The sequence below is a fragment of the Phallusia mammillata genome, chromosome 3, assembly GCF_965637545.1.
Source record: "Phallusia mammillata chromosome 3, kaPhaMamm4.hap1.1, whole genome shotgun sequence".
Taxonomy (NCBI): domain Eukaryota; kingdom Metazoa; phylum Chordata; class Ascidiacea; order Phlebobranchia; family Ascidiidae; genus Phallusia; species Phallusia mammillata.
The window spans coordinates 18634675-18657947 of record NC_137254.1 but is presented as its reverse complement, the minus strand read 5'-3'; the positions used below and the strand labels follow the sequence as shown (position 1 = coordinate 18657947).

At 34.3% G+C, this 23273-nt stretch overlaps 1 protein-coding gene and 3 long non-coding RNA genes across 8 annotated transcripts; 2 read left to right on the top strand and 2 right to left on the bottom strand.

Moving 5' to 3' along the window:
• Positions 1–92: 92 nt before the first annotated feature.
• Positions 93–1042, bottom strand: LOC145218844 (uncharacterized). The gene is made up of 2 exons (XR_013857757.1): positions 700–1042; positions 93–517 (listed from the first exon to the last, which is right to left on the bottom strand). It is a non-coding gene; the product is annotated as an uncharacterized LOC145218844 (long non-coding RNA).
• Positions 1043–1047: 5 nt separating this feature from the next.
• LOC145218845 (uncharacterized) lies at positions 1048–1844 on the top strand. The gene is made up of 2 exons (XR_013857758.1): positions 1048–1274; positions 1448–1844. It is a non-coding gene; the product is annotated as an uncharacterized LOC145218845 (long non-coding RNA).
• An 875-nt stretch (positions 1845–2719) lies between these two features.
• Positions 2720–3716, bottom strand: LOC145218846 (uncharacterized). The gene is made up of 2 exons (XR_013857759.1): positions 3396–3716; positions 2720–3314 (listed from the first exon to the last, which is right to left on the bottom strand). It is a non-coding gene; the product is annotated as an uncharacterized LOC145218846 (long non-coding RNA).
• A 4552-nt stretch (positions 3717–8268) lies between these two features.
• LOC145218210 (uncharacterized) lies at positions 8269–23264 on the top strand. Of its 5 annotated transcripts, XM_080085602.1 has the most exons (16): positions 8269–9239; positions 9373–9492; positions 11636–11707; positions 12384–12547; positions 12800–12929; positions 13647–13773; positions 13914–14089; positions 15076–15219; positions 15467–15544; positions 15730–16127; positions 16918–17051; positions 17559–17650; positions 17876–17959; positions 19767–19899; positions 20405–20545; positions 21009–23264. In XM_080085602.1, the coding sequence occupies exons 1-16, from the start codon at positions 9164–9166 to the stop codon at positions 21190–21192; spliced, it is 2253 nt and encodes a 750-aa protein (XP_079941728.1). In that variant the 5' UTR covers positions 8269–9163; the 3' UTR covers positions 21193–23264. The 5 variants fall into 5 exon arrangements, with proteins under 5 accessions (XP_079941728.1, XP_079941729.1, XP_079941730.1 ...); XM_080085603.1 differs by lacking the exon at positions 15467–15544; XM_080085604.1 differs by lacking the exon at positions 21009–23264 and having other exon boundaries at positions 19767–19892; positions 20405–20510.
• The last annotated feature ends 9 nt before the right edge of the window (positions 23265–23273 follow it).

Genomic DNA, 23273 nt, shown 5'->3' with positions numbered 1-23273 from the left:
ATTTGCTAGCACAAGTAAATCTTCTCATAACTTACTTTATACTGTAGTAGTTTTTCTTAATCCTGCATTTGTTCTCAAGCACACTACTTCAATTTGCTATTTAAAATCGCTTCTGTTTTATTGTAAACTTATGACAAAATTCCAGAAAAAAAACATGCACAATAAAAATAACATATACATTGGTGGCACAGAACAACATTCAAAACTGAAAATACGGGGAGTTATTGGAACAACTATGCAACTGGCAGGCCTAGTGTACACTTATGTTAAAACTGCACTGTGTACAATTATAAACCATTCATCTCCGTAGGTTAGGAACAGTTTGTTGATCCCAAGGTATGGCATGCATGTGTTCAATTGCGTTGATCATAGGTGCTTGCACTAGAGACAATGAGGCATAATACACTGTTTTTATGCCATGCAAACTTTCCTGCATGCAGTGCTCATCATATACAAAGTAAAAAATATACAAAGTAAAATTTTGACATTGATGGATTGAAGGGGTTGCGTTGCTATCCTAAACAAACACATAGCATTAATAATAGAAAATATTTTGCACAAAAGCTATTTCAGACTTAATAAAAAGTATCAGTGTATAATCTAACATTAATGGAGCATATATTGCACAAAAGTGATTTTACACCCAATAAAAATTATGTGTGTATAATTTACTGCTATACTTAACCTAATAAACATTACCTTCAGTTTAAACATCCAAAATGCATCAGTCTTCACTATGTTCCGACTTGTAAAAACGTTTTTTTTTTCATTCAAAACTGACATAAAACTTGCAACGTCGACAATACTGAAGTCAAAGTAACCGCTTAGCAACCTAGACGTGACGTAACGACAACCCGCAGATTTTCGCTGCTGTGATTGGCTGAAAAAGCCCTGTGGTTCGAATTCGGAAACATTTTGGAAATATGCTAACCGTTAGCATTTTGTAAGATATACCGTTTTAAATGAAAAAAGTGCTCTTTGCGCCACCTGTCGAAAATTAAGCACTTTTGGATCAGGCGAAACGTATGGTGTTAGTAGCTCTACCGGTTGCATATTTCCAAAATGTTTCCGAATTCGAACAACAGGGTTTTTTCAGCCAATCACAACAGCGGAAATCTGCGGGTTGTCGTTACGTCACGTCTAGGTTGCTAAGTGGTGACTTTAACTTGACTGTTGTCAACGATTCAAAGTTTGTTGTCAGTTTTGATTTAAAAATGCGTTTTGCGGGTCAGAACAAGATAAAGACTGATGTATTTGGGATGTTTGAAATGAAGGTAACGCTCGTTAGGTTATGAATAACAGAAAATTATAATTTTAGTGAGTGTAAAATGGTTTCTGTGCAATAAATGCTTTATGCATGGTAAATTAAACACTACTAATTGTTATTAAGTCTGAAATAGCTTCTATGCAAAATATTTTCTCTCATCAATGGTATGTGTTTGTTTAGGATAGCAACACATCCCTTTCAATCAATCAATGTCGATTTTTTCCTATGCATATATGATGAGTACTGCACAACAAACAAGTTTGGATGGTATAATAAAAGCGTATTGTGCCTCATTGTCGCTAGTGCAATCACCTATGAACAACGCAATTTATCAAATTATGCATGCCATACCTTGGGATCAACAAACTGTTCCAAACTAACAGAGATGAATGGTTTTCTTGGTTGTACACAGTGCAGTTCATCAAACTGTTCCTAACTAACAGAGATGAATGGCTTTTTTAGTTGTACACAGTGCAGTTCTAACTTAAATGTAACTAAATGCTACTACAGTATGAAGTAAATTGTGAGAAGAGTTTGTTGTGCTTTTTTCTTACGACATTAAAATGATAAACATTTATACCCAAAAATAGTGTACATAATAACTACCACCTAAAACAATCATGCAGCAGTCTTAGAAAGTTGTTTTCCTTATCTCACTGTATGTGACCAACTTTTTCTCAGTATTAAATTTTTTCTTACACTAGTTTAGGTTTTATTTATTTGCAATCCCATGTTTGGAACCATAAATAGTATAAAAGTCGGTTATGTCTGTTATGTATCTATAATATCTTCATAATATTTGTGATGAAACAAAAACCTTTTCACTTAGCATACTGTTAATTACAGTTGGCAAACCTGTCCATTGACAGCACCCTATCTAAAATGTAAAAAAAAACTCGCCAAGCTTTTTTATGCTTATTGTTGCAAACCATGAGCATAGATGCAACATTACATTTGTATCATCAAGTACTTTATTCTTTGGTAAAATATGACATCAATTTAGAGCATATAGAATATCACCAGAAAACCATTTACATTTGTAATATATATGTGAAAAATACAGACAAGCTGGCAGCTGTTTGTGTAAAAAAGATCTGTGGTATAGTTGGAAAATCCTGTGATATAATATATATTCAACATTTACAAACTAATTAATATTAGATGACTTTTACATTCATTACTTGTGGTGATGGACAAGGATAGTGTTTAACTACTAACTAAAAGGGCCATTTTGTAAATGTATTTATTATAGTGTGTATAGTTTCGATTTGACCAGATAATACCCAACCCTACACTAAACATTTTCTGTTTATTATGCAGGCTGTAATCACAATTTTTAAATAAACATCTAACGATTTTAGTCCATCTTTTGTTGCATTGTGCTATTTCTACAGGTGCAAGGTCCTTCGTAGCATTTCTAGGGCAAATTGATTATAAAATTCACCATGGTAGTCAACACTACAATTTTAATTCAACATAAAAACAGAACAACAAGCTTATAAACTTCACCATTTAGGATATAGATACTGCATAACATTTCAAAGGAAAAGTACTTAATTTATGAAGTATACTAAATAAGTTTATACCACATCATGATATTTTTATTTAATGTATTGTGTCTAAACTGAAATTAATCTAGTACCAAATGTTCACAACCAGTGGTAAATGTTACAGCTTTGAGATCTACATGTACACGCTGCACAGTATAATTAAAACTAGTAAATATATTTCAAACCAAAGTGCATTGAAAAGCTGAAAGGCATAAGAACTTTGTGCTTTTGATGTCAAGCAGAAAAGAAATGTGAGTGTCAATAGCTTGTCACTTTTAGACAATTGCTGTCAATGTTTGGGTAGGGTGTCTTGGCTTTTCTGTTCTTGTCGTTTCGAGTAAGACTTGAAGTTGTCTTTTGGGGTGAGACTTGATTATGTTTCAACTATACACGTGTATCAAATTGAGCACAAGAGATGGAAACTTTCCACTGCTTTTTGTCTCCAATCAAAATTACTGGAAAGTCTGGTCATAAACTTACTCTAATTTAAACATCTTCTGTAGATACAGGACAAAAGGGTCAGAACTCTCAAGTTAGAAAACCATATAGTCATTAATAATCCATTTTGGGTTACTTACTGCAGAAAATCCTTTTCATGAACGATAGACACCGCCATTGCCACCAAAATCGTTTATAAGCGTTATTATGTTAAAAAGAACAAAATAATTGCTTTTTCCTGTAACTATTACAATTTACAACCATCACTAAACTGTGCTAAACATACTTTAAATACGATGGAAGGCCGGTTGCTACGCAAGGTGTCCTCTAATTGGTTAATAAAATCTGATACGCAGGGTGTGTTGTGATTGGTTAAAAGATGCCGTGACCCGCGAAGTTCCTCCATTGTGATTGGCTTAAAAACCCCGTTGTTCGAATTCGGAAACATTTTGGAAATATGCCTACCGGTTTATAGAGATCAGTGGTTAAGACTACTGGCGGGAAACATAGAAAACTTAATAATTTGTACAATGGCGATGTAACAAAAATCATATTTCACTAGCGAGGATATCGATTTCACATTATGTTTAGTACCGTTGTGGAACACCTAGAGTGGTTAATTTACCATAAGACAGAAGGGCAAAGAATCTGATCCTATATATTCTTACAGCGAATTGCTTGTGACCTGTCACAGTTTTGCAAGTTAAACAAGATGTTTTAAATGCAGATACCAAGTAACTAGCCCGGGGACAATTTCACATTCTAGACTTGTTTAGTCTACGTCAGGGAAATTTAATTTTTTGAAGTTCATGATGGCGCAATTGTTGTATTATTTTGTAGCTGACCTTCTATGGCTTTAAAAAGGGTTGCTATCCGCAGTTTTTTCACTTTTATTTAATTTGCATTTACAAAAATGTTCTTTTTACTTATTTTATTGCTTATAGTTCTAGTTCTACATTAACCTTATACATGAAGCAGCAGTTCACAAAATTGTAGTTTCTGCCCATAGCGCAAAAACGAACGACGACGACTAGTTTGTTGAAGGAGAAACTTTTTATTACATATAATACAGTACCTTGTTCTGCGTCGCAATGGGAGATTAACATTATTTCGTGTCGCTTAATCCCTACATTTTAGGAGGAATGCACATCCTATGCAAAATGCTCGTTAACTTCCCAAGCTGCTCTACCAATTGCATAATCTTTGTAGGGTAATTAACTTTTGTTGGCAAGGTCAGCTGATGCAAACAATACCACTGACCAGATATTTTTACGGGGTTTTGCAAAAATGTCAAGTAGTGTAGAAACATGATTTATTCTCCTGGCGAAACCCACTCTTTTTCGTTAACTAAATTGGTCAGTTTTTATAATCCCCTCGACTGGTCCCAGCAACGGTCCCCCAGCCGCGTAACGCCTTATCGCACGATGTCGCCAGCGCGTTCAGCCACTATGCATCTTTCATTCAGCAAAATGCTCAACGGAACAAAAATAACTCTGGATTGCATCATAGAAAACCTGACAAGTTTGTTGGCGCAAAGAGCCTTGGCGAATATTTAAAATACAATTTTGTAATAATGCTGACAGTTAGGGCTATTAGGGTTGGGCTGAGGTTTCACTAATGAAATTAACCTAAAACTTAGTTTCCAACGTTGGATTTAGTTCTCAACCCGAACCTACAGTCTCACGGTAGGTGGCGCAACAAAGCATAGGCTTCTGCAAATGGCCAGTCTGCAATTCGCCAATCAGCAAATATTGCCATTACAAACGCCTATGTTCTGTTGCGCCACTTACCAGAAATTTACAAAATTTCTGGGGTGAGTTCCTGTGTCAGTTGCTTTACCCGGTCTCACGCTGTTGTCACTTGTGAGCGTAAAATTATTCCCAACTTGTCTTGTTTATCCAAAAAGTGCATTTTAATTTTTTTGTATTTGTAGGCCTATATCTAACAACTTTTTTCGTATACAATACTCGTATTTGAAACTTAAAGCTGGAATCACCCAGTCCGTTGCTTGGTGGATGAAGAATAAAAAGCCTTATAGCAATAGATGTAAGTTCAGAAAAAACAACTTAGTCGTTCACCCTTTGGTTTCAAAGATATAAGTTATATATTTCGCTAATACAGCATCGTCAGTATCTACGAACAAGCAGAAAGATTCATAAAAATAAATGAAAACAGTAGGCTATGCATAAAAATCTACTAATGAAAGTGTAAAATAGCATGTTAAAAAACGTTACTCAAGCTGCAGCAGCAACCAACGCACCGAGTGAACCACTACCGCATCAAACAAGCGAAGAGACAAAAAAAAAAAAAATATATATTGCAGGTGCGCGGCCGGAGGGAGGGAACAAGGCAAATTGTATTTTATCGTCCGATAAAAATTCCACGGGCAGAGAAAACACGTTGGTTGACGAGATAAGGCGAGGTAAAAAAAGTAAACACAAACAAACTGGAGGGGAAGGCAAAGGATGTTATTTTACTTTAGGAAGAACCATTTTTTGGATGTTTATGCTTGCACCACTTTTGTTTAGCCATTTGTCCTCGTAAATGTCCAATAAATGAACCGGTGGTTTTTGTACGAACTGCACAAATTCTTCAAATATAGCTGTGTGCAGCTGCAGCTTGAGTAACGTTTTTTAACATGCTATTTTACACTTTCATTAGTAGATTTTTATGCATACTGTTTTCATTTATTTTTATGAATCTTTCTGCTTGTTCGTAGATACTGACGATGCTGTATTAGCGAAATATATATATCTTTAAAACCAAAGGGTGAACGACTAAGTTGTTTTTCTGAACTTACATCTTTTTTCGTATATATTTAGTTTTAATTGTTTTGAAAAACCGTTTAAATCCCAGAAATTAAAAAAAGTCAAGCTACACGAAATGGTCACGCCTCATTGGAGCCGTAAAAGAGTTGACACGTGACCTGTTTTTCGCATACAGCATGTTAGTCCCGTGTAATTTGTCATAAAAATGCTTTATTTTATAACTGCTAAGTGGGAATAGAAGTCAAATTAACTGTAGAAGGTAATAGTGCCTGTAATGTAGTTGATAAAAACGGCATTTCCCTGAAATTGTGCAAAATCTGTTTCCGATTTTTGAAATATCGGCCAGATTGGAAAGTTTTATTTTTGCGCGGAGGATATTTTTTTCGTCAAAATAATTGCGCGGAGGATATTTTTTTCGTCAAAATAATTGCGCGGATTTTTACGCGGAATTACAATTTTCTGCGCGGATTGATAGACTTTTGATTGACAGGTGGATTTAACGATTGACGCAATTTGTATGTAACGCCTGCAAGATTATCTTGCTCTATTGCGCACGCAGCTGTTCTGCTAGATTCTACAATTTTTTATATTCATAACGATTCAAACATTTTGCGGATTTGTTTTGTAACGATAGTTTGTGATTGCCAAACTGCTCTTAACTGTCAGTGATTATTTGTCATGTAGAAAACATTATTTTATGTAACTTGCGTAGCCGACAGTCACTTTAATAGTCAACCTACGTCCTAAAAATACAGATAAATGTACTTTTAACGATTACGTTAGCGAAATAGAAATGTTATTTCAAGCGTGACAATCGGTAATTTTTGATGTGCTTGACTGATTTATGTGGATTGTTCCCGAATAAGGCTTGTGACGACATAGAACTTCATTGTAAAACGAAAATATAAAATTTTAAAGAAAGTTTATTATAGTTACCTACGAAAGCTGTGCTAAGTTGCGCGGACAACATTTTTTTGCGCGGATTACACATAAAAAGCCTAAATTTGCGCGGATTACAAGGGGAAATCCAAAATATTGCGCGGCGGATAAATCCTCCGTGCAGGCCATTCTTTCCAATCTGGCATATCGGTAGATATTGTTCTGAAAGTTTTAATAAAGCCATATTCCAACGTTATTAAACGACTGTGTAAAATTATTCGCCATGAAGTTTTACCATTCCTTTCTACAGAAATACTATTCTGGTTTATTTCTACTTCATTAAGACTAGTTTGACATTGAAGTGTTACAAGTTTATTAGCTTATTTACCACTTTTGTTTAGCCATTTGTCCTCGTAAATGTCCAATAAATGAACCGGTGGTTTTTGTACGAACTGCACAAATTCTTCAAATATAGCTGTGTGCAGCTGCAGCTTGAGTAACGTTTTTTAACATGCTATTTTACACTTTCATTAGTAGATTTTTATGCATACTGTTTTCATTTATTTTTATGAATCTTTCTGCTTGTTCGTAGATACTGACGATGCTGTATTAGCGAAATATATATATCTTTAAAACCAAAGGGTGAACGACTAAGTTGTTTTTCTGAACTTACATCTTTTTTCGTATATATTTAGTTTTAATTGTTTTGAAAAACCGTTTAAATCCCAGAAATTAAAAAAAGTCAAGCTACACGAAATGGTCACGCCTCATTGGAGCCGTAAAAGAGTTGACACGTGACCTGTTTTTCGCATACAGCATGTTAGTCCCGTGTAATTTGTCATAAAAATGCTTTATTTTATAACTGCTAAGTGGGAATAGAAGTCAAATTAACTGTAGAAGGTAATAGTGCCTGTAATGTAGTTGATAAAAACGGCATTTCCCTGAAATTGTGCAAAATCTGTTTCCGATTTTTGAAACATATCGGCCAGATTGGAAAGTTTTATTTTTGCGCGGAGGATATTTTTTTCGTCAAAATAATTGCGCGGAGGATATTTTTTTCGTCAAAATAATTGCGCGGATTTTTACGCGGAATTACAATTTTCTGCGCGGATTGATAGACTTTTGATTGACAGGTGGATTTAACGATTGACGCAATTTGTATGTAACGCCTGCAAGATTATCTTGCTCTATTGCGCACGCAGCTGTTCTGCTAGATTCTACAATTTTTCATATTCATAACGATTCAAACATTTTGCGGATTTGTTTTGTAACGATAGTTTGTGATTGCCAAAACTGTCAGTGATTATTTGTCATGTAGAAAACATTATTTTATGTAACTTGCGTAGCCGACAGTCACTTTAATAGTCAACCTACGTCCTAAAAATACAGATAAATGTACTTTTAACGATTACGTTAGCGAAATAGAAATGTTATTTCAAGCGTGACAATCGGTAATTTTTGATGTGCTTGACTGATTTATGTGGATTGTTCCCGAATAAGGCTTGTGACGACATAGAACTTCATTGTAAAACGAAAATATAAAATTTTAAAGAAAGTTTATTATAGTTACCTACGAAAGCTGTGCTAAGTTGCGCGGACAACATTTTTTTGCGCGGATTACACATAAAAAGCCTAAATTTGCGCGGATTACAAGGGGAAATCCAAAATATTGCGCGGCGGATAAATCCTCCGTGCAGGCCATTCTTTCCAATCTGGCATATCGGTAGATATTGTTCTGAAAGTTTTAATAAAGCCATATTCCAACGTTATTAAAAGACTGTGTAAAATTATTCGCCATGAAGTTTTACCATTCCTTTCTACAGAAATACTATTCTGGTTTATTTCTACTTCATTAAGACTAGTTTGACATTGAAGTGTTACAAGTTTATTAGCATCAACAAAGGGATTACTGATTTACATATTTAACTCAGATCTCGATGATCTCTTAAAAGGAGTTGTGACATAGCTTATTATTCTAGTATGATCATCCCAGACCTCCAATCCACCTAAATCGTTATCATATGTCCAATCTTTTAGTAATTAACCTTAAAAGACACTATAGAATATTACATTGGCTCGTAGATTTCAATGCAGATAAATGTTTGATAACTTTCCTTGAATGTAGTCATAATTAGGTTAATTTTGCATTACAATAATTTGTTTTATAGGTTGGGTTTACTTATGGTTTATGTATATGATCTCATATATATATATATACCATTTAAAGAAAACTTATACATTTTTGTACATATGTATGTGACATGGAGGATCAAACAGAATTTAGGCATCATATGAAAAGAAAAAGGTTGGACCGTCATGGCAAATCAACAAAAAAAGGTAAAAGCTGTTCAGAAATTTGGTGTCATCTACAACAGTGCTTGTCAACCTTTTTTTAAAAAAACTGACCCTTTCAACGTTTACTTTAGGTAAACTTTTATCAAGCTAGGTTTCACTTGCTTTCTGCATACAGATCATCGTAAAAGACAGATGAAGATTTCAAACAATCAAACCATATTGAAATCGATCGCAGCATTTTTTCTCATTAGTGGAATTGTGGCTTTAGTGATTTATTTTACTGTAAAGAATACAGGTTTGTACTATCAGTACCAATATTTGCTAAAGTTCAAATCGAAAAGTTTAGATATACATAATTAAAATAATATAACATAATGTATAGTATAAAGTCAAACGGGGTCAAAAATGCCGAAGTTGTCACAAAAAAACAAAACAATTCCCTTACAGCTAAACCCATTTTTTTTAATTCTTTTTTATGGAATGTATAGTCAAATGGGGTAAAAAAAATTGCCGAAATTGGGGTAAAAAAAAAACAATACCCTCACAGCTAAACCAAAAATTTTTTTAAATGCTTTCTTTTTCATAGGATGTATTTATTCTGTGCCCAAACAATAAGCCATCAACAATTCTCAGATTTTGTTTTTTGGCAATGTTCTGCTGATTGAAACAACAGAAGTAAAATTCGTATGTTAAAAAGTCCTCAACAACCTTTAGAAACTTTCCTGCAATTTTTTTATTACAAGTTTGGTGTCAATGACCCTTGTTCTGTGTTGTGTCATAACCATGACCTATTAAACAAAAAAGACTCCACTTGGCTAGCTTCTATATTTTTTCAGATATCCTGTTGTTCGTTTTTACTAGTGATGGGACGATACCAGTTTTTGAAGCGAGTACCGATACCGAGTACGAGTACCACATGTATATACCTTCGATACCGAGTACCGAGTACGATTACCGAGTACTTAAGTACAGTGTTGTACTTAGTTGTATATCACTGACTAATTTATCTGTCATGGCCGGGGTACAGGCGTGCACACACACATGCAGAAAAATGTAATCTCCATACGATATTGAAAAAAAATATACGTAACCTGGCGGAACTTTTTTCCAATTTTATGCTGTCCGAAGCAAATATTGGCATAAAGTTGCCCGTATTCTTATGGTGTAAATGGACCTTCGGTACTCGCACGTTGGTATCGAAAACTGAGACAAAAAATTTCGATACCGAGTACGAGTATCGATACCACTGAAATCGTTCGATACCATCGATACCGAGTACCGAGTACCGGGTACCCGTCCCATCACTAGTTTTTACCCCAAACGGTTCTATAGGAATGGGGTAATAAAAAACTATGTATTTTTTACAGCCAAATTTTTTTTCCCAAACATTTTAATTTGTCACCTGGAAGTTTAGGAAATAAAAAGTAAGCCTATAGAACATGTACTTAAACCAAAGTTTTATAAAATTGCTTTGGGGACCCAGTTTTGGAGCAAGTTTTTGCCAAAAAGTATACCTGCATGGCTAAAACTACAAATTGGGGTCCAGGCCTAAAGAAAAATGCTACAAAGTAAGGAAAAAAAGGTTATCAATTCATTTTGTGGTAATTCAATCAGTTTTGGGTAGAAAATTAAACTTTATTTCAATAAGGTTTTAGGTTACATGACCAGCCAGCAAGTTGGTGAGCTCTATTTAAACCTAGTTGCATGCCAACAAAAGACTGGTAAATGAAAAAAAGACTAAATCAAAGGCAATAATTACAGTGCAATAAAGGTACAAAGCCATGGAAAGTCTTCCAGCACCAATTTTAAATTGTTTAATTAGTATACAAACAGTTTGCTAACTGCTGTAAGTTTGGTTTGCGAAATTTCGAAAACAAAGAAATTTATGTGGCTTGTGTTTTTTTGGCTTATTCATTGTAACAAGGTTACAAATGAAATATTTGTCTTATCTTTGACTTTATGATGGTTCATTAACTTCATGTATATATTTCAATTAAAGTTCCAAATTCCACTTATTTTTTTAAAAAATGGTCCTAATGTCCACTTGTTTTTTTTTATCACGACATTGTTTTTTTTGTACCTTTTTCAGGTTAAAAAACAACAGCAGTGTTTTAACTATAAAAGTAGTCCCATCAGCTTTGCTGGGAAGAAAAACTGACCTTTTGTTGCAAAAAATAGAACTTTGGCAACAATGTTTCAAAAAATTGTTTTTTCCCCACTTTGCTACATATGTATATTATAGCATACCTCAAAAATTTAGTGTTGTTCATTTAATTCATTTTTTGCCAACCCAGAGTCTGGTCTTAAACGGCATTCATATTTCTCTCATATGTATGCAAAATTAGTTTAATAAATATATATATCTTGAGTAAATTCAATGAGAGAAATGTTATTAAGTTCCAGAATATGATGTTAATAAAAAAAAGCCTGTTTTGTAGATGATTTAAATAATTTTGCTTTCTGTGATGATGAAATAAACTTGACTTCATTTGAAATAGGAATGTGCATGGGTGAGTAGTATGGCAATCTTAAATTGAATGAAATGTTTTTGATCTCTTAAAAGTAGTTTTCTGGCATAGCTTATTATTCTAGTAAGATCATCCTTAACATCCAATCCACCTAAATCGTTAGTGTATGTCCAATCTGTTAGTAATTAACTTTTATATAGAAATAGGAATATGCATGGGTGAGCACTATGGCAATCCTAAATTTAATATAATGGTTTTGTCAAAAGTTTTGAATAAGGCAATTTTTGGCAAGGCAAAGCAAAGGTTTTCCGAAAAATTTAGATCTACACTTACAACATTTGAGGCAAAAATGATTACCAAACCTAATATATCTGTGCACTGTTGGCATGAAACTTAAGTGTCATTGCTACACATCTTGCAATAAAAACAGGTGGAACAATTCGGAATCATTTTGAACATAAAACAGCAGGGCATTGTCAGTCCACTGAGAATAAATAGAGCAGAAACAACCACTTTTATATCAGAAACTTCATTACAAAATTTACTTAACCTTGCACTTAAACACACATTTTGCTAACCATTAGGTTACCATGGCACAAACAACACCTTTTATGTGTTACTTTTTTGAATTTGTTTATTTTTTTGGTTTTATATTAGTAGTGATATAGGTTTGTTTAATATGGTACCATGAAAGACAATCATGCAAGTTTTGTTTCAGAAAGGGAGTGTACATTTGACCCAGCTGTTTGTGCATTTCCTTGTCCCTTTGGATATCATACTGGTGATCACATTTTTTGTCCCCAAAGTTGTGAATGTGCACAAGAAGGAAATTTTGAAGGCGACATTCATTTTGATGCTGAGAGTGTTCCAGGATTGTTACAGGTTGCATATGTATTTTTTGTGTAATTATTTTTTCTCTGTTGATATATATCAACTGTTTACTGTTGGCTACTTGTTTTACTACATTGTTTGTAACATGATGTAGCATCTTAACTTGTTAAATGACTGTAATCATAATACCCCGCTACTAAAGGTTATGTATATATATGCAAAACTTTACTTTCAGTGATTTTTATAAATCTTGCAATTGCAACACTGGCAAAATAACATTTTTTTTGTTTAAAATTTGGGCAGACGTATGGTCTGATTGAAGAAACTGAGGATGGATTTTCATTATTTTCTGGCACTGTGCGAAAATCTGTCAGTTTGTGGCCCAAGGGACGTAACAGAAGAGTGAGAATTCCATATGATTTTGGTGATACAAGTGTGTTGCACAGTTCTTTACCAGACCAGTGTTATGAATATAATATTAATGTATATTGTTATCTCTATAAATCAGTCACACATACAACTAGTCATACATACCTATAAGTTTTAAACTTAAAGACTAAACAGCAAAAAATGAACTTAAAGAATATATTAACCTGTTGGCTACATTGGTCCATAAATGCACTGGGATTTGTGTGACCAATCACCTGGACAAAATAGGAAATTGAAAATATATTTTTATAAAAAAGTTTGTTTGATAGATCATAGTAAGCCAGGCATGTTGAAACATTCTAAATCAAATGCAACCAAGCATTTACCACCATTAGCCTTTGGTGGGATTCAAACCTACACCAGGGAGTCTTTCCAGGTCAGAATTCGATTTACAAGTACTGTTGCCTGCATCAGATGCTGCACTTGTCAATTTCATAGTAGGGGATTGCCTAATTGACCAGTATCAGTTAAGATAAACACAAGTTCATAACTAGGATCTGCCCTGAAGCATCTATGCAGACTAGCGATCATGGCTCACTCATATATGACACACAGTCTGTCAGGCTCATTTAAGAAGTTATACCGGATCAGTTGGTCACCAAGACACCATTTTTAAATAAATTCCTGCCTGTGCTTTAAGAAGCATTTTTTGCATCTTTGCAAGGGTAATATTGCAGATAATCCTGATCTTGTTCCTAATTGTACTGTGCTATATGTGTAGTTACAGAAATTCAGAATTTGGCCAAGACAGCATTTAAAACCTTTGCCTCAAGATCATGTTTTGATTTTGTTCCAAAAAGTGCAAGTGATGAGTATTCAATCAAATTTAGCAATGAAGGACCATGTGCGTAAGTACTCACATTTAAATGTGCGGTTGTTTTTGAACAGAAAAAGTAAAAACTAAATAAAAGCAGCTTTTGCTGAGTCACATAGTTTTGACAGTTGTCAGTAACCTAAATCACTTTGGGTAGTTTTTATTTTGTTTTAGGTCTTTTATTGGAAAACACACAAGAAACGGCCCTCAAACTGTTTGGTTGAGTAAAAATTGTCGTCTGTTAGGTGTAATTCAGCATGAACTTCTACACCTTTTAGGATTTAATCATGAACATTCCCACTCACTCAGGGATGATTATGTCACTGTTAACATTCATAATGTTAGAAAAGGTATGTCTCCTTGTTGCCTACATCAAAACTTATTTGAACATATTTTCAATTTTAAAATTAATTCGAAATTTAAAGAAGTTAAGCATTTTGTAAAAGACACCAAGGTCATGTTCGACGCTTTCCTTTAAAAAAAATAACAAAACAGAAAAAGCTTTCTGAAGCATTGGAATCCTAGAGCAATGACTTTCAAACTGGACATACCCTTACTTGTAAGGACAAGAGCAAAATCCTTTACATGCAAGTTACTTAGTTTGGATACAGATTATGCACATGATTTCAACCCAAAAATATTTGCATCAAGTTTTGCATGTCACTTTGGATTCTCATTCATAAATATTTGAATGCAAAATATTACTTAAAATGCCCATAACTACTAAAGACACAGACATGGTTAAGGTGTTTAGGCAAATAATTGTCATTATTCGGTTTACATTTTTGGTTGGTGGGGTGCTGCAAATTTTTTTTTTAAGAAAAAGTTTGCAGTGGCATAAACTAGGTTGAAAACATTGTCCTAGGGCAGGGCCCTTCAACTCGGGTTCCGTGCTTCTCACAAGGGTTCTGAAAAATTTTCGGTTCCACAGGAGTTTAACGAGTTTATTGTAGCAATTCAAAGATGCAAAAATTATAATATGATTTTTGCGAACAGCAACACTCACTCCTACAATTTATTTGGCACCGTTTAATTACACCATTGCCCAATTGTGATGTAAGAAACTCAGTCTTGATACACTCTTCAAATTGTGTGAGACAATTGTAGAAACGACCGATCCAAGTAAGATGACAACATGTTTCAGTGAATCGTTTTATTAAATTCAAATTTAATTATGTGCTTCGGGCATGTTTGGTAAATGCTTTTCTTTTTTGGGCCATTTTTCTCTTATTTAGCCTACATGTATTAACAATTTTTTAGGAGGTTCCGCAAAATTTGACAAAATACCTAAAGAGTTCCGTAAGACTAAAAAGGTGTTAAAAAAACTTATTTTTAGGTAAAGAGCATAATTTTAAGAAAATTGACAAAGAATCCACAATGGATCTTGGCACAGAATATGACAGAACATCTGTGCTTCACTATGGTGGTTTTTCCTTTTCCAAAAACCGAAATTCCCCTACTATCGTTGACAGATCGACAAGTATAATATGCCTTGGTTGTTATTTGTACATATTTTGCAGGCAAACAATTGTGTTAGATTTATATGACAGAATTCTTTGCAGCAACAGTAAGGAAAGTTGTCTCATTTTTTTTCAAGCAAATGTCAGTAATGTTATTTATGACAAAAAGCTTCATTGTACAAACTTTTTAGTTACGGACAGAACTATACATCACACAAATTGTAGTCTTGCAGTATATTTTATTAACGCTGGGGCCATTGTGTTCAGATAAGCCAATTAAATCTCAGAGGATAGGTTTTACAGACATTGATGTTGAAGACCTTAATTCTCTTTACAAATGCTCAGGTATAATCGGTTCAATCACTATGCTTGTAAATTACCATTCTTTTAATTTTACTCATTAATTATACACCAGGAAAATATATATGCATTTTATACATACCCCTCTGCATTATTTTTGATGTATGTGTTACCCCATGATTTGCATGTCTTGAAATTTATTGTCAATGGAAAATATTTTAACTTGACAGAAGCTGGTTCTAAAGGCACTGCAGGGACAACTGGTTCTACTGGGTCATCAGGTAGTGTCAGCAATTCCAAAGGGACAACCAGTAAAGGATCCACGGGATCAACCAGTTACAGTTTTAAAGGTTTAACAGGATTAAGTAGCAAAGGATCAAGCTGGCTCACTCGTCTTGGATTTAAGGGTTTTACATACAAAGGTCAAAGTTGGTCAATCCCTAAAAAGGTTACAAAAGCGCCAACTAAATATAAAGGTTACACTTGGTCAAGCAAGTATTCATACAAGGGTTACTTTGGGTCACGGGGTTTCTCTAGCAACTGGGGCCAATGGGGTAAATGGAGTGCTTGTTGGAAAACATGTGGTTCAGCAGCATTTAGAAGAAGATACAGGAGATGTACTGGACAGGTTTGTTAAGTTGTGTGATGATTTTGAAAGGTTATGTTAGGTACACTATGCAAGGACTTGAGAAGTATCCCAAATCAAAAACTAAACTACCAGCAAACTTGTGTAAAAGGTATACATTGTCTTGCAGAGGTACTTATTAAGGTCAGACCGAGGTACAAAAAGTGGGCCTTACTGTAAACAAAACATGGCTTTAATTACTGATTATCAGCCTTCTTACCTTCTGATATCAGTATCAGCCTTAAAAAATCATGGGTCTATCTCTAGTCCTTATACACAAACTTTTTGGCTGTTTTAATTTTGTAATACACATTTTAGTTGAATAATTACAAATATCAACAAAATAAAGAATCAGCAACTGGGAGGGGCAGTAAAACATACTGAGCCACTTGAGTAGTGGTATATAAATTTGCATCAACATAATTGATTGTTGATGTAAAATGCTTCCTTGATTATCCAGTCTAATTGAGATCATTTTTAAAAAATCCTATTCAATGAAAGAATAACTAAATACATGTTTTAAACCACACTTTTAGTTTGTATTCAACAAATAAGTTCTTTTAGCATATGAGAGTATAGTATAAGCTTTTATTTGAAAATTTCCGTCACAAAAAACCCATCCATAATTTGACTGGACAATCAAAACAAATCAAACACAAAATTGAGAGAGTATTTTATCCCTATGGTATGTTGCATAAACATTTCTAACTTACTTGCATTTAAAATTTCTTCATTTAAAAGCTTGCTTGGCCACATTTTTACAAGACTAATCTCAACACCAGTTCTTTTGTAGCATTGTACTGGTCCCAAATCAGAAACAAAGGCTTGTCCAGCTATTAGACCATGTCCGAGACCAGCTGTTCAGTGGTCCAAGTGGACATTGTACGGGAGATGCTCAAAAACCTGTGGTGCTGGATTTCAAATGAGGTAACACATAATTAAAGGTGTTTATTCAACAAACGTTTGCTAAAAATGAACACTTTAATTTAAATACTAATTTAACCATTATGTTAAAAATACTTCAACTTGAAGTTTCTGGTATTAAAAAGCAAAGTAAAATGTTCCACCATGTATGCCTAAAAATACGGAAGACTGATGAAGCTAATATTTTGCATAAAGTTGTCAATTTATGTTTTTTTTATATTTAAGGTCATAAATTGCATTTTTTGTAACCAATGCTATAATGCAGTGGTTCTCAAACTTTTTTTGTTGCGACGCCTCTGGAAAAGTTTTCTGGTCTTCTTTTCTGGTTTTACCAGCAAATAAATGTTAATGAGGAAACTTATTATTAAAGTTGTGTTTATTGATACAACCACAAAAAGCCATGAATTCTGCGACGCCCTTGTAAAATTGAAACGACGCACCAGGGCGTCGCGACGCACAGTTTGACAACTACTGCTATAATGCATGCTTGAAATATAATGATTTCTACAGAATACGTCGCTGCCCAAAGAGTAATGGGTGTGGAAATGAAAAAAGATTTGCAGTTACATCCTGTTATATACGAAGGTGTACTGTAACATCAAGTATGTCTTTGTTCTTTACGTTTACCTACTAAAAAAAAACTTCTTGCAGCTACAATGGTCAGTTTAATTTGAGCTGACTTTTTCCTTTTATGTTTTTATAAATGCTGATATTATTACATTTTGTGTTTAAACCACTATTCATGTATCAGTTTTTTCGACAATCATTAAATTGCTCTGTGATAAAATAATTACATATTAAATTTAACGATTTTATTTTCTGTTTAGGTTTTTTTCGCAATAACTGTTACGGCAGTCGTTGTTATGGAGATGATAGTTCACCGGATTTGGACGCTGATGAAACTTTTCCAGGTTCATATTAATAAAAATAAATACAAAACTACCTTCGATGTGTTTGGTATTAATTGGTCCATAAATCTAAATGCCAAATCGCAAAACTTTTCATCCCAATTGGTGTCTCCTAAGATGGCGGAATGTTCTTTTTCATTACATATCATCATTTACTTCTCTTGTTTGTTGCAAAGTTTCGTCATAAGATTTTACACGCAGCAACATGTGTGTAAAAAGCGGGCAGGATTTTTCTAATCTAGCCTATATATTTATAGGCCTATAGTCATGTGAGAATGCCTGGTCACCGGCTGAATCGGTATAACGCTTTTAAAATTTGAAACGGCGTATTAGGATTGGGAGTATTTGTTTTTTTCCTGTTCTCCTTTGACATCTCGTGACAAATCCAAAGGTGTACACGAGCCGGAGTACCGCAGTGTCAGAGCCGGATTTTGCCAATATTTGCCATAGTCTAACCGAGTTTACGTTTTGAATCCGGAGGTATATTGGAATAGGATTTAAATAGCAAATGTATCACACATATATGGTCAGAAATATGTTGTTTCTTAGTAAACCTAGAAATGGAGCTTTTCATTTTAGGCGCTCATTTACAGTAACTTAATTAATACTGATGCTGGTGAAATGTTAAAAAATGCAAGCTGCCATGTGATAACTTTTGTTCCGCATTAGAATTGCAGACTGTGTATCCTATTTATACCGTCAACTACTCTTAATTGTCATCAAAACTTGTAATAAAAACAAAGAAACATAAAAAGTGACGAATTAAATTAAGTGGCTGTTGGTTTAGAATAAAAACGTTAAAAATGTTCAAACTTTATTGTCGTGATATTTTTAATATTGTTTGACAAATTATATAACCTTATAATTCTATTTTAATACCCGAATCTGAAGGTTTTATTAAGTTAGCATGCGCATTTTCACGAAGGTTTTACATCTAGACGCGATTTAAACTCGATAAACGATACTTCTGTTTTGTATAAGTCAGACAAAGCGTTTTTGATTAACATAAACGTGAAATTTTTGATCGGTTTTGATTAACACAAGAAATGAACTTACTTCGAAAAGTAAGAAAAAAAACGACATGGAAAGCCGCAAAAAACGGTCATTAAACGGTTATTGTCAGCTTGACCGCCACACGATGAGAGGTCACTGAAGGTCAACTTGCAAGTATCGCATAAAACAAGTAAGAACGATTTTTTCGTCACTATGTAGATTCGCTATTTTTGACAAAAAAATTAGAAAAACCTGATTTGAGCCATGTATAATTTCGGCAACAAATGACTGTGTGCCATTGAAAACCGTGTCAATAGGTCATTAAATGGTTGTTCGGCCGTCGCAGGGGCAGAGGTCAATGGTATACGTTTTGCGAAACAAAGTTAGTTGAAGAACCCGTTTGATTTTACTACCTCTGTAAGTATATGACAAGATAATAATGTAAAAAGAATACCGACAAAACCTTCGTATGTTTAAGTTGTTGCTTTCTACGTATTTTTTCTTAAAAAAAACAACTTTCGCACCACTTTTATAACGTAAAGTTTACGGCGTAAACACTTCGCATAAACACGTGTGTGGGGGCCCATTCGTTTTGTTTGCAAAAACAATCATATGAGTATGTCAAATTATGTGTATAGTAAATCGGTAAATGGGACATAGAATAAAATTGGAAACATATAGAAAAGCCACCCATCTAGTTTACCTTTCATCTGCATAACGCCCTTTAACCCATTTGTATTTTAACTACAATATTTTAATTGATACAGTTTTTTTTACCAATGTGAGAGATTGACAAACACTTTATTTTTAATTGAAGCGTTTTTCAGTGAAACCAAACTTGAAGGTCCAGAGATTTGCCCTGTTACACGGAAAAACTCCTGGTTGTTTGACGACTTTGATGGGGACCAGCTAACCGACATAATGTGTGGATCGTTAGACGGTGGTAACATGTATGCATTTGTGTGTGTCTGACACTAAAACATATTTTATTGCACAAACATTTAAGCAACCTATAACGAAACAAAACTGATGCACTTTTACGTGTTTGGCACTCGGTCGAAAATTGAGATCATTTTTCAACCTTTAGTAGCATCACCTTTGCCAATTTTGCGAGTGTTTTAAAACTACCATTTGACTTCTTTATTACCAAAAGGGTTAAGCTCAGATTTAATGTCATTTTAACTGTCATTTCAGCCACGATAGCGCTATGTTAAATTGTAATCATCTTCCAAAATATTTATTTCCTTATCGATAAAGCATAAATTTCAAAAAGGAAAAGACACTATGACTAATTTTGTTGTGCAAAATTGGAAAAGCGACAAATGTTAAAGAGACATTAGTCGCACCGTAAAAATATTTGCGTTTTTTTCCGTTTCATTTTGGCAAATCCCTACAATATTTTATTGACATACATAAGGTGACCCATGACCAATTGGACGTTTTTTTTTCTTTTAGGAAAGTTGTTCTTAACACATACACTGGCCTACAACCTGAAGTAACATTTGAGGCCCTCACTCAAGATTGCCAAATGGCGACTAAAATTGCCGCCGATTTTGACGGTGATGGGTTTAAAGATATTTTATGTCGAGATCAAAGGTGCGTATCTGCAGTTATTTTATCGTATTTTTTTGACAACTGGTCATTTCGTTTGCGATGGAATAAGATGCCTTTCTTACAGAATATTTATACGCGAAGATTTGTATTATGTCACTGTCTCTTTCAGTAGTTCTAGAGAGAAAAATGCTGCTATATTGTATTGTCTTGTTTCTGTTGTTGTAATATCCACTCACAAACGATTGTTGGAAGTTTTATTAGGGGCTCGAGAAAATCGTTTGACAGTTAGTAAAGACTAAAGAGGTCCACATTAAACAGAAAAGGGAAGATCAGACTACTAATGCTCAAACTTAGGTTAATCAGCGCTTTATACAGGATTCCAAATACAGGCTATCGTTGGTAAATTGCAAATAAACATCGCCGAAAAGGGAACTTGCGTATCCAGTTAACCCGAATGGTCAGCATCCTATTCTTTATTTAAATAAATTTTAAAACATTTTTGCAGCAACATCAGAATAAAACTTCAGAAAGACTTCCAGTTTGTGGCAGGATTTGATTTTACCTCAACCTTTTGTGTTGCGGATAATGACGTGGCAAAAGTGATTGATGCAAATGGAGATGGAAAGAGCGACATCTTGTGTTGGCACCGAGCTGCAAATACAGAAAGTTTTCAAATCCAACTTGGATAAAGTCTTTTCCCAACAGTTTTTTTCCATCAGGTGATATAAATTTAAATCACGCGAAAGTCGGATTTCGTTGAGGCTATCCCAGATTGAAAATACATTTTTTATGTGACTGGCATTTTCAAATAGGTATTTTATGCCTTCTTTTTTTGCTTTGAGTCAAAAGTGTTTTTGGGTGATTTAAACTACTTGGAGCAGTTTCTTCGGGTACACTATTCATGGTTTTGAATAATCTGAGCAAAAAAATCAGAGCCAATATATTTGTGTAGAACATAACTACGTTTCGACAAGTACTATTTGTCATCGTCAGGTTAAGAAATAAAAGCAACAAAAGGCACGCAACTGGGTGACGCACAAAGGTAAAAAAAGGCGACACGAAGTAAAAATGTAAAAGCAATTAAACGGAGATAAAATAAAAACGCACGCATAAAGGGTGCAAACGGGTGTACCCGAGGAAGAGCACGACCGCTAGATATTAAACAAGTATAGTGGTGTTGATTCTTGGTCTTTGTTTAATTCCGGGTTATGTTGTTGTATGAATAGAGATTCAAGAAGCATTAATTTGTATCGGTGTTTTATTTCTTTTAACTTGACGATGACAATAGTACTTGTCGAAACGTAGTTATATGCTCTACACAAATATATTGGCTCTGATGTTTTTGCTTAGTTTCTTCAGTTTAAAGAAATATTGCTTAGGTTCAGGCAACACGGAACTGTGGGTCTGGTATAACTTTTTGCGGCACGCAGCGCCAAAGTGTTTGTATTCTTGTGACAAATATTTTTCCATAGACACTTTGACGGTCTGGTTTTGACAAAAAACATCTGCTTTTCTTAAAAATTTTCGGTCCAAGTCAATTTGTTTATTACTCGTCACTCAAAACAAACAACAAATTACAACGTGCAAACATCCTCAAGAATTGTTTCATTGGAATAACTGAAATAAATGAGTTTTTGTATAAAAAATAAGAACCTTTAATATTTAACTCGAAATTTGTGGATAGTGTATACCAGGGGTCGGCAACCTTTTAGGTGACGCGTGCCAATTTACTTGTTATTTTCATCAATAAATGACGTCGCGTGCACTCAGACGCAGTCAGGTTGTTATTCATTTCCTTTGTGGGAGTCTAGCCTCACTTTCGCAAACATGGAGCTGAACTTACCACAAATAACTGTCATGGATTCTCACACGAGTATTTATGTTTAGGTTTTTACTTGTAAATATTTTATTTGATGAAACTATTTTTCGCCTGCGTAATTCTAGCTCTTGTCTTATATTTGCTCCGTCCATATTCTGCAAGTAGAAAACGAAGATTTCTAAACCTTCGAGTTCGCTTAATTGGTTTGTCTGAAACCAGTATGTTCCATTTGTGCGATCCTGCTTTCTTTGGAAATTACATCATGTTTTATCCTCATTTAAAGCCATTCCCATTTTCTTTCACTTTCCTCTTCAACCATTGTTACCGGCCTTCGAAGCTTTTTCTCGGTTGTTGCAATTAATGCCGTATCATCGGCATATTGAATATTGTTGATATGGATATACGGTTACCTACACCAGTGGTTCCCAACCTTTTTTTGACGCGACCCAAATACTTACCTAAATTTTGTTTAGTGGTTTCTCGCGACCCATGGACATGCTATTTTAGTTGAATTTTTTCTGTAAATTCGGAAAGTTTTTTAAAAATTACTACGCAAGTTTAGCAAATCAATAACCTTATAATGAACAAATAGTTTGGAGCTGAATCGAAGAATTATTAGCCAGACAACGCTTAACTGTGAGCTAACACATCACTTTATGACGTCACTAACAGTTTTAACCATTATCACGACAAGTTGTGATGAAATTATTGGGCAACAATTTAAAGCCTTGGGAAATATATAAAAATAACGCTACAAGGCGAAATCAAAAAGTAGATGTTCTTATTGTCACTAAAACAAGCGACCCAACATAATGTTCAGGCGACCCAACTTCGGGTCGCGACCCATAGGTTGGGAAACACTGACACTACCTTGTTATTAGTTTAATACTAAAGCCTGCAACGACATCAAATTTATCTGTTACTTTTTGAAAACGAGGTTTGCGACTTATA